General features: G+C 30.9%; 1 protein-coding gene across 4 annotated transcripts in view; it reads right to left on the reverse strand.

Annotated features, from left to right (window-relative positions):
* LOC117165031 (KICSTOR complex protein SZT2) overlaps positions 1-12,780 on the reverse strand; it is a 34,477-nt gene that overhangs the window by 7,575 nt on the left and 14,122 nt on the right. For all 4 annotated transcript variants that reach the window (XM_076623440.1, XM_033348496.2, XM_076623441.1 and 1 more), the window contains 5 exons: positions 2,028-2,334; positions 1,578-1,766; positions 894-1,484; positions 277-653; positions 97-199 (listed from right to left, as the gene is read on the reverse strand). In XM_076623440.1, coding sequence (XP_076479555.1) covers positions 97-199; positions 277-653; positions 894-1,484; positions 1,578-1,766; positions 2,028-2,334 — 1,567 coding nt within the window. The remainder of the gene's footprint in view (positions 1-96; positions 200-276; positions 654-893; positions 1,485-1,577; positions 1,767-2,027; positions 2,335-12,780) is intronic.

Raw genomic sequence — 12,780 nt, forward strand, 5'->3', positions numbered from 1 at the left:
ATTTTCTGATAATCAAAACCGAAAACGAAAGAATTATCCTTTCCTATTCATTCCTTTCAAGTCGGAAGTTTGTTTTAAAAATTATTTCGTATTTACCTTTTCCATTGAGATTGCGTGATGTACCATCAATATTTATCGAATGGAACATAAGATTCTCTATCTCATCGTCATTGTCTGATTTTTGACATTCTATAAGATCCTATTAAATATTAAGATTAATTACTTGATTAATTAATCTTATTTATTAATTACTATTACATTATTTTAGCAACAAACCGTTTCATGTTCTGACCAAGAGGGTGAACAATAATAAAATTCAGGGTGTGCAGGTACAGGCCTAAAGGCAACTGTAATTATTCTTTCAAATTTTTCTTTAATTAAATTATGCAATGGCTCAACATCGTTACACATAGAAGGATTTAGTTCGCCCAATAAATTTTTATCCGATAATTTGCTCAAATGTCTGCATACAGATCGCAAATAATTTGTTATATTAATTTCAATTAGAGTTTCCTCGCATTGTTCTACTGCAGCTTCCATATCATTGTAAGTAAGAGGTTGTTGCAATACCAACGATTTATAAACTGCAACTACATAGCAATGACAGTGAGCCAAACTTAATACCTTGCAATGCTCCACAAGACTTCGTTGATCTGTTGTATAGAAAATTATCATTATTTTATATCAGTCTTCAAAACATTAATGTCACAACTTAACTATTTAAATATCAATTAAACTCTAATCATCCAAATATTAACATCGAACTACTATCGGTTGATTAATGGAATCAAGAGATTATTAATCAAGAAGTCAGGCGTTAAATAAACATTACTGTAAGAGTATACTGTTCAGGAAACTATACAAAAATCAACGTTATTCGCATTTTTATTTACCACTTGCAGTATTGTCGGAGTCCTCACTTTTTGGTTCCGGAGTCGGAGGTTTTGAATTATAATCAGATTTTAATTCGATAAAATCTTTACATTCCTGCTGACCAACTCTGAACGTGTGATCTTGATAAATATCCTTATTGTGCGAAATTTTTAATTTATCGACCAATGTGTCGATCAACAAAGCCAGCGAACAATCATACACATAAACTGGAATAACGAGAGATTCTTCGCAATCGTGAAATCTTTTCTGCGTATCTGTGTTTATTATACTGTCCTCGATACATTGACCATATAATATCGACTCGTTATTTTCTAATGATGGAAAATCGGTTACGTTAATATCCATCCCGGTAGTTTTTGAGTACGTATCGTCTTCATTCAAATCCATATTGAATATGGTAGATTCGCCATTCCTTTCGGAGTTATTGCTTGCTGATTGCTCTTCTGTATACGAAGGAGACGTAAATAAACGTACAACGTCTTTTTCTGATGCAGGTAATATTGTGATAATTACATGAGTTGTACTAATTCCTTTGATAAAACATTTCCAACGCGGATAAGAATTGAACTCAACGTTGGAAGAGAGCCTCTCTAGAAATAGTTTTAAAATCAAAAGATACGTATCCATAATATATGAAAGTTGCTAGAAAAAAGTTTGTATAATTTCGATAATAAAGATAATACCTTTTTCAGAAAGAAACGGTAAAGGTGGACCACCGACTCGACGCCTGTCAAGAAGCATTTTTGTGAATCTTTGTGATTCAGCAGAAGTTAATAAAAGTTCTTTATTGTGTAACTGTTTCATATGTTCTAAGAAATTATCCATTAATATTTTATTTGCACTTCCTTGTCCCTTATCGTTGCCAATTGTACCTTGAAATAATGTGATAATTTAATATGTATTCCATTGTTGATAAGCTCATTTTAGTAATAAAAATATAATATGTATCAAGTAATAGAATGCAACCGAAATAAATTTTAAGTGAAAAGAAAAAGCTTTCATGTATGAGTATTTGTTATTTTATCTTCCTTTGTTTTATTTCTTACTTCAATTATATTACGTTTTAAATCGAGCAAATCTGTATAACTGTACGGAGTACGAATATTAAATAACTGATCGAATAAAATTTTTACCATCAGCAAACATAGAAAATAAGAGCTCGGCTTGTTGACATTTTGGCAAGATATTCAATGTGTCGAAAGAAAAATGCATCATGTATATCTTTTCATCGATAGTTGGTAGACCTTCGCATGATTCTTCCACGGTGCAGCTATTAGTTTTGATGTTTTTGTTATATTTTTTCGGTAGTTTGACGTCATGGTGGGGGATTTGTCCATAAATAATTTCTGTATTTTTTTCGTTCGGTATTACTTGACTCAATAAGCTTAAGTACTCCAAAGTTAATAATGCATTGATGCATTCCTCATCTATCCGAGCAATCTAATAACGAAATATAACATTATTAGAAAAAAGGAAAACGATTTTCAACCTGTAAATTTCATAAAATTCCGAAATTTCTAGAATTGTCATATTTTTGTATTACATCAATATGCTTCGAAATAATATGTGAAATTATCACTAGATGCACTGATCCGATCAAAATAGTCCATTTGCAATTTTCTAAAAGTAAATTTTCGATATTCATAAATACTATGGTCTACAATTGTTTGTGCTTGTTTCTTTGCATGCTTATTTGTATTTGTGTTCATACTACAAACTTTTTATTTTTTATTTTCGAATTACATATGTTTCAAGCTATATAACTCTAAGTATATCTAAAAGGATCATTTGAATCTCTGTACATAATATCATACACAAAGTATCCGATTTCAATCTATATACACATATGTCTATATACATGCAGTTATATCGTAATATGCATATTACAAATTATAAATTATCTATAGTATGATGATCACAACGATAGGTATGACATATCTAATATATTTTGTTATGGAAGGGAAGTAAAAATAGGTAATATGCCAAAAGATTGTGAGACATGTGGTGTCAAATTATTTTTCATTTTATACAATATTGATATTCCACAGACAACATATTAAAACATCGGTAATATTTGTGGATTATAAGACAACAGATCTTATAAAGTTTTAATATGTAACTATTAAAAAAAGATTAAATCTTTTACGCATAAAAGATATGAATAATTTGAATTTGTTAACGTTTAAAGTATATTTAAATTTTTATATAAACGATTAATTTATTTTTATTCATTTATTTATACATAATCCTTGCGTTGCGGTTTTAAATGACTCCCAGCTTACCTTATTCCTACTGTATGCTCGTCTCAAATGATTAATTTATTTTAAACCTTTAAATTCTTCAACACACAAGAAAAAATGGTATAAAAATTTGGTGGATAATTATAATAGATAGATGCGTAAATATTTGAACAATAATGAATACCATAAGAAATATTTATTTCAACTTTCAAATAATGCAGTTTATAAAAATCCGATTTATTTGAAAAATACAAAGGGATACAAGTGTTTTGACCGCTTAAAATAGCACGACAAATAAAACTGGAAAAACAATATTCTTAAAGAAAGTATATTTATAACGCACAAAGAATATTATCGACTAAATTGAATCGCACGAACAATTATACGCAGTTAAACGCTTTCACGATAAGAACCGTTTTAAAAGATTTTATCGCTATTGCAACATGCCTGTCCAGCAAGGTATTAAGAAGCGCCAATAGAATGATTCCACGAAAGCTTCACTTATCTTCACTTACATTACTGATACATCTGTAGCGAAAAGATATTCTGCAGATAGAGAAGAAAAGAATAAAGAAACGAGGAACTTCAGGGATCAGGATTAAGTTGGAGGAGTTGAATCTCACTTTAATTCAAAGCGTAGAGACCACTTCTCCACTTGAACCATGAACCCCTTTTTTCTATATATTATTCAATTCTGATGTTTCGTTTGAATTTCGATTTGGATATCGGTTTTGATATGACGAGAAATATCCATTTCTTATGAAAAGATGATAATCAACAAGACCTTGAGTTGGAAGAGTTAGATCTGGCAAGTTATCAGAGCGCTGCTGCTCACTGCCTAGATCCTCACTTCCAACTGCAAGTCATGCAGATCACAGCCCATGCAACGCCCATGCAGTATCAACGAAGGAAATCAACTTCTTTTTGCCAGCTCACCTAGAAATCTTTCAAGAGATTTCGGTAAATTTGTAATCTTTACTGGAAAAAAACTTCTCTTTTTATTCACCAAATATCGATTGCGTATTTGAATTTTGATAGAAAAACATTTTTTTAATACAGTGATATGTGAAACGTTAAATAGAACTATAAATAACACAATGCACGCAAGATAGGATAAAGATTTTTAGATAATTAAAAACAATTAATTACTAATATATTTGTTAATGAAATAAACTTACATTGTTTCTGCTACGAAATATGTATCATAATTGTACTGCGTTTTATTCAAATTAAATTTTAATATATTTATCTTCCGATTAATTTTAAATCAATCGCATTAATTTGAAAATTAAAATACTTACTTATGTAGGATCACAATTTTATCAACATATTCCAATTCTAATCGATATGTGAAATCATATATTATGAATCTGCAACATTTTTAGCCAATTATAAAATATACACATACAGTTTCATAAATTTTTAGCTTCTCGATATTTTTGTGATATTGGATCAACGTTTTCTTAACATACCTGACCCCCGCAGCAACAAAATGTAACAAAACTAAAGTCAAGAACTACTACCAAAGAATTATTTCAAATTGTCACTGGTTAATTTCACCGACACTTGGGAGATTGCCAGAAGAACCAATCGCAATTATTTTGTGGACAAATACTAAAGATCTTTATCACTCTTTAAACGTTCCACTCACATAAAACCGCAAAGATGCTTTGTGCGTATACGGTACGATACGAACGTTAGAAAACCTCTTATGTAAAAAAAAGTAATCAGAACACTAATAAACAGACGACTACGTGGTGGGCTTTATATATACCTGAGCTAACTGATAGAAAAATCTTGTTCTGAGTACCCTCATCGATATCGAAGCCCCACCTCAACAATGATAACGACACGTAGTGATAGACAACTTTATACACATATTGCTCCTTATTTTTGCCGGAAATATTACTTTAGTGGTCTATAACACAAACTAAATATAAATATACAAGTTATACAAACTTATATAAATATACAAAGTAAATCTAATAAATATGAACCTATATAAAAATAATTTTGAAAATTATTAAATTATTCTATTCTAATTCTAATTATAAATATTTCGTTTCAAATATGAAATATGTGAACTATTATATTATTTTTCTAATTTATTAAATTGAAATAATTAAAAAAAAGTAAGATAGTAACATATAAAAATAAAATGATAAGGCAACTATGAAATTAAATAACGAATTGTTTCATAACAATTTTTCAATATTGTTAAACAGGAAAGCCGAACTAAAGATGGTTTGACTGAATTTTCTAAAAAAAATGTGCAGGAAAATGAAATATAGCCATAATATATGACCGTTACAGTTTATCAAAAGAGACTTAAAAAATAATACTATCTTTTCCTATTCATCATTTGTCAATATATGTTTAAAAAATGTTTATCTTATTATTGAGTATATGATATCATACGGCATTTGTAATAAGGTTAACGAAATTTTTAATTTCCAAACGATTTCTTTGTCATAAGCAGAAATATCGTGACGATATAATATATGTATATAATTTAGGGTAAGTACATATTCGTGTAACTTTTTGTAACATGAAAGCAACATAAAAGGTGCAACTCTGTAGCGGAAAAATCATATTTAACTTTTTAATATATTTGAAAATGATCTTCAAATGTTACAAATAAATTGATTTCGGGCTAAAGATGCTGATGCAGATACTGATGAGATCTATTACTGTACCTAATAATAGTATAATACCTTAGATCTTTTGGCGTTAGCTTGAGTTGATTGATTGTGCTTATCATATTTAGAGAATTTACTAAAACACGATAGCAGTTTACGTGCGACTATTTATAGACTTTCCAAAAAGAAAAAGTATTGGAAAACAAAATATACCATTGATTCTTGTGTTTTATATATTTTAACACTGATGTGGCCATCACCACAAAGAGTAGTAAAGAAGAAACGTACAAGAGTAGAGTAGAACAATCAATGAAATTGTTCATACATATCAATAAATATGGGGCTTTGTTAGGTAATATATAAATAGAAGATGAATGGTAAGCAGCATACGGAAAAGAGACGTTAAATTGAAGGTTTCATAGACGGTACAGAACATACAGGCTCAGAACAAGGTAAAGTAATAAACACAGGATAGGTAATAGAAATAATAGAAAAGAATGGTAAGCGAAAACATGTCGACAAGTGCACCTTGAAGTTTGGTCTTTTGATGATTCGTAATCACCTTCCAAGCAACGAAACCTTAGATAACTTTTATCTTACATATAAAGTATATTTATAACAAACATAGATGAAAATTCTTACTTTCTACTTTTGTTACAGATAAGGTAAGAAACTGAATTATACAATTTTATAACAAGATGTAATACGATTAAATTTGTTTATTAGTTTCGTTTGACATTAGCGAAAAATACTTTAAACGTTATATATAAAAGATATATCTTCATCAACGAATTATATAAAATAATTTTATGTCAAAAGATTAATATCTAAATGATTAACTTCAATTGTAAAGGTTAATTGGAGTTTCTTTGTTTATCCAGAAAGTTGCAACTGTATTATTATCTTAAATAGGAATAAAATTGAAAACAAAATAGATAACATCACACTGTGACCATTGGCAACCAGTTAGAATCAAATCTTATCCTGTATATTTTTGAAGAACATCATTATGGCTATATCATTTTATGTATTAACATCATAACCAAAGAAAAGATAAGATTAAAGATAAATCAAATCCATTCACGTTCAATACCAAATGTGTTTCATAAAAGAAAAAATGAGACTGAATTAAGTTTGTTCGTGTTTTTCTAAAAAAAAGCGCTAAATTTACTTATATAATCAATGATGCATATACAGTTATATTGTACTAGTCCCTATAAATGTAACAAGTCATTTAACTTACTTATTATTATAATATTTTTTGTCTTGTTACGGAAAAATTTAAGTACGTATACTATATTTATAATATATTTCTAACGAAATTGCTTGATAATTTCTCGCACAAAAATCTTTAAACTTTCAAAGCAGATAGTTAAAAATTAAATGCAGTAGAATCCAGTGGATATTTGAAGTATCATAAATTCCAAACAGATATTGTAACAGTCATTAATATATTCAGAAAATGCACAATCTGATATATAGTACAAACATCATAATTATTGTTAAGAGAATTAAAGAAATATCTATCCAGATTATATTTGTTTAGTTATGTTTCTAAAAATATGGATTAGTATAAAAATCAGAAGTGTAAAAAACTTGTTCGTTTTTAAATTAACAGTACTTGCATTAATATTTATTATAATATCTATTATAGAACACAAGACTCAGCAATCTACAAAAGAAACCAAAAGTGCTAAAATCAACGCAAAATTATCAATACGTATTTAATCTTTGAACGAAGGACCTTATCATAATCAGGATTAGCTAAAGTCAAGAATAAAATGCACAACATCAAGGTTATTTGCAGACAAATAAACATAAAATTTTGTTCATATTTCTCTGAGAAACATATTTTTTAAGGTGGATTATACACAACAATTTTATACTATGATAAATATTTTATATTATTCACGTATCCATGAATACAGTATGAATAAAAACTTATTCTGAAAAATAATATAACATATGTACAAAAATTATATTAAATTATGAATATCAGCATATTTACATGTACAAACCAATGATCTGATCAATCTATTTCACTGATAGCATTTCGAAATAGAAAGATAATCAAACATTCTTAACGTATCACTAAGTAAATAACGTTATGAACATGGTCTCTTTACAAGTGGAAAAGATTGGGGTCATTTTCGCCCCAAACGACATTTTTCCAAACTCTATAATTCTAATACATATTATTTTTTGCATTGCTTAAAATGAAAAACTGAATTGTTTACAATGAAAAAAGAAGAACAAAGGCTGTATTATGATTTCTTATTGTATCAAATATTTGACACAATCAACATTTTTGAAAAATGTCTGTTCTGCCGTTTGATTAAGATGTTGACTAGTCAAGATATGTTTATATGATCGTGGTGTGCTCTCGCGGTGCCGCGGAGTTCAACATATCCTTTAAGAGGTCGTAAAACCCACTTCCGGGCTGAGAAGCCGTGACTCGGGAAGAGTATCGGATACGTTCATCCTCGAGCTGGTTTTTAAAACGCGGTGAGGACGGTCACCATGGTGGTTTTAAAGAGTAAAATTCCTATATACCAACCCGGGCCGACCCCAGAATCATTTCATGATTCTCATTACATTAAAAATAAAATGAATCATCGATGGCCGGTCTAACGCAGGATTGTTTGATTGTTTGTATTAGACATGAATTATAAAAAAGATCTTAACGAATGTTTTATCATTTAACACGGTCTTAGTTATAATTAGTATGTTGAATGTAACAGATGGTTTTCCACAATAAACAATTGGGAGCGATATAATTGAAAAAAATTCACCTCTTTTTTGATTCATCGGCTTATATCTTGGAACTGAACGAATATGGAGACTAATATTTCGTGTGAAAGTTATAAATGATTAAATATCGTACAAAATGAGGTATGTTTTGTCAAGATGGCACCATTGATTGAACTGGAAAAAATTAAAATGTGCGATGTTTTTCAGATAAGGAAATCTCAGTGAAAAATGTGTACTATTGAAAATTATAAGTAAGGTAACTCTGGTATTCCCGAATAAGTACCACCAAGTTTTGCCTCGTTGGTTAAAAGCTTTTTTGTATTATCAAATTATCAAATAAAACATTGAACGCTTCCTGTAGGCTGCCATAGGCAAGCAACATCGTTGCTTCCGGTTGTAATGACTTCTCCATGACTTAGATATTAATAAAAAATTTAAATATTTAATAAAAATTGAAACAGAAATAGGCACTTCGATTCTTCGGAAATTGCTTTATAAGTTATAAATGGAATAACTTTTGAAATATTTATGTGGAGGATTAGTCGTTATTAGGTTGAGCGAAATAACGAGAGCGAAATATTGCTGTTGCAGTCAGCCAAATATATTTTTGAATAAATAAATAAATAAATAAATTACAGACGAATGTGAGTCTTTGGTACAAATATAAGTTGCGGAATAAATACCCGATAAATACTCGGAGAAACTCTGTAGATCACTTCGGTACTGTTCGATAACTCTCTCGCTCGTGATGGCGTCCGTTTATTGATACTGGTCGGAGGAGAACCGGAAAATTTGAATTCGTCTACGTTTGACGGTTCTTTCTAGCGGCGACATTGTTTTTCCCGGAGTTCATTTGTTCTTTCATTACTTGTAACCTAATGGTCTTGATACTCCGAGGCAAAACAACAACAGAATTTGAATTGTCCTGACTCGCGTACCGCTACAATTACTTAACAAGAATGGCATTTTTGTATTGAAAAATGCTTATATTTGCGTGAAGTTAGAAAAAATTTTGCCTTACGTTGATGTGAAGTCGAGATACAATCGTTTTTTTTCTTCTAAATTCATGTCTCAAAGGCACTTCAATATTGAAAGCTGAAATTTGCAGGTGGTGCAGAAAAAAGTTTAAAGTTTATGATACATACAATTTGAAATGAATTAAGCACACTGTCTTGTGAGAACTGAAACTGAAAGTTGATGCAAATGCGCGATGTCTATTATCATAAAATTTCTATATATGAAGAAATGTGATTTCTTCCAGTTCTGAAACAGGCTAATTTATTTGTACGTGTATGAGAGAATGATACAATGTATGGCAATAGTGCTGTAAAGCTAAAAATATTTTTTTCTTCGATGTATACGATCACAGATTATTAAGAGAAGTGAAAAAGGTTGGCAAAAAATAAAAAAGCCAACAATCACACGGAGTTTCCAAGTGACCACCCATATAAGTATTCTCTGTACCCAGTGTTGTTTAAATTTTTTGTAATCGGACGAGAATGTGTATACTCGCGGTATAAGCGTTGACTGGAATAACTAGTTTTGTTATTTGATATTAATGTACAGAAGAATAGTCAAAAAAACATGTAAATATTTGTGAAGATGAACAGTATTTGTATACGTGCATTCAGATGTGTAAAATTTTGCTTCACTTCATTTTCAAGAAAATGGACTACGAAGCCGTGCACTTCAGGTGTAATGAGAGTCAAGTGGACGGAACTTCATAATTGATTTTATCGAAAACAAAATCCTGTATTAAAAATTGTCATTTTACATTTTCGATATGTGTTGCACAGGAAACTACCCCCTTATGGTTCGTACTATAAAACAAAGTATCTAACTCCGAAGAAACCTGTTCAAATGATCGTCATTGCCTCTCAAGCATACTTGACGAAACTACACAGTCAATTTTTTAGAAAATAAAGTCTAGTATAAAAAATTATCACTTTACATTTCCAACTTGCTTTTGCATGGAGAATACTGTTTGACCTGTACCACGATTTTCGGAATAACCTGCATAAATACTAAAAATACAAAACAAATTTTTCATAGAGACATCGTTGTCTGAAAATGTTGCATATTTTAATTTTTAAAGCCAATTTTCAGCTCAACCAGTAGTGCCGTCTTAACTAAACATATCTAATTTTGTTGTTTCATCATCTACAACTCTCACACGAAACATTATTCTCCATATCCGCTCAGTTCCAAGATATAAACCGATAAGTAAAAAAAGAAGCTACTTTTTTCGATTAGCGCTTCCAATTGCTTATTGTAGAAATTCATTTGTTACATTCAACATACCCTCATTCCTACTCATACTCAGGACCGTATTAAATGAGAAAACATTTAGTAAGATTTTTTTATGAAATGGTGTATTTCAGGCCTGAAACCTCGTTTTCACTTGCGACTAATCGCCTGACTCGCCAAGTAATGCGACTGAGCCACGCGCGACGCCGAAATTACTCATAGACAATCTATAAATACATTATTGAGAAATATATAAACGAGGCGTAAATTGAGTAAGGTACTATTCTAAAATTATCGAAGGTATCAAAATGAAATTTATCGAAAATTAATTAAGTTGATCAAAACCGTATAGCAGCATAGAAAAGTAATAAATATGAGAAAAGATCACAATGCATCATGACCCAAATGTTTAATTATCCATACAATTATCCATATCCAATTATCCAATTATCCAAATGGATTCTTACACCACGTTTGGCACGCAGCTGGGCTCGCTGTGCGGTGATGAGATTTGTGACCCGGTATTTGCTATTGAGGCAAGGAAAAGCGAAAACAGAAAATTTGGAAATACATGTTGTTTGTGGAAATTACTGCACGGTTGTTTGAATGTTGCTACCTAGATAGTAGAAGATTAAATCTTTCTCTCAAAAATAATCAATCGTCTTTGACCGTGTTGTAAATCTCGTATCACTTTGAACCTTCGTGAATGAGTTGTGAGAATTATTCGGAAATCGAACAAAATTCAACTTTATTCTTGTTAATGGAACCATTCATTTTTTAACATATTAATCAATCTATCATTCCTTATAAGAAGTTATTAATCTATTTATGTCGAAAAACTATTAATATAGAAAATAAAATTTTAATAATTGAAATAATTAAATTTTTTGTTTAAAATATTAACAAATAAATATATGTAGTGTTACGATAGACAATTTTTCATTATTATAGTATTAATTGTTGAAGTGGTTACCACTTCTAAGAAAACTCTACATCTGGTCTTTTTTAGTTTTCTCAAGCACTGAAGCCATCGACAGCGCGTAGACAAAAGACTGCGACGAAGTCAGGCCATAAACAGTAGACAGGCGACGTTGGCTTCGGGGTTTTTCAGTTATTAGGTAACACAGCTAGCGTGCGGATCTGGACCAGCTCAAATTGTATTTTTACTTATTACACTTCTATTTAAATATATTTTCTACCTTACAATTTATCCACGTGTTTTCTCTGTTTACACACCGAATAACCTCAACAGGTTATGGGCCCAGCACGCTTCCACTGCGCCACTCTGCTCCTTGTCCAGTAACCACAAACATTACATAACACGATAGTGTATGGTCTATGGCAAAGGCACCTATTCGCAGGTAAATTGCTTCGAGCTATCCCTCTTATAATTATTACCTTTTGTTACCAGTGCCACCGATGTTTCCTGGTCGTCTTTCTTCCATCTAATTTCTTCCGTCATCAGCCTGGTACTAAGCCTGTCTAAGGTCTTCTTTTCTTCTTCCACGGAATCCCACGCACTGTGAAAATGATCGAATTTGTTTGGTAACACCGATAAAATGCGTGTTATCAGCATTTTCTCGCCAATTTCACTCCCAAGGGCTTTCATCTTCGCGGCTATGAGTTCCAACTTTGATAGGTTGTAAGAGACATTTTCAGATTCTTCCCATTTAAAATCGAAGAACTGCTTCTGGACCATATTTAAATTCTCATCCGACTTCATGTCATATACTGTATTCAGCTTTTTCCACATTTCATGTGCTGTCGTGCAACATAAAAGAAGATCCAACGGTTTCTTTCCTACTGAGGTCACGATTAATTTTCTCGCTAATCGATCTGCTTTTAAAAATCTTCCACGAGCGATTTCTTTCTCCGCGCTGTTACCTGGATGACACAAATTCCCTTCACACACGTTGATCAGGTCGTCATCTTCCTCCAAAAGTGTACGCATAACAAAACGCCACTGGAGCCAATTTTCTTCGCCGCGTAACATCTCGACCTTCGCACTT

Source organism: Bombus vancouverensis, chromosome 12, assembly GCF_051014615.1.
Source record: "Bombus vancouverensis nearcticus chromosome 12, iyBomVanc1_principal, whole genome shotgun sequence".
Classification (NCBI taxonomy): Eukaryota; Metazoa; Arthropoda; class Insecta; order Hymenoptera; family Apidae; genus Bombus; species Bombus vancouverensis.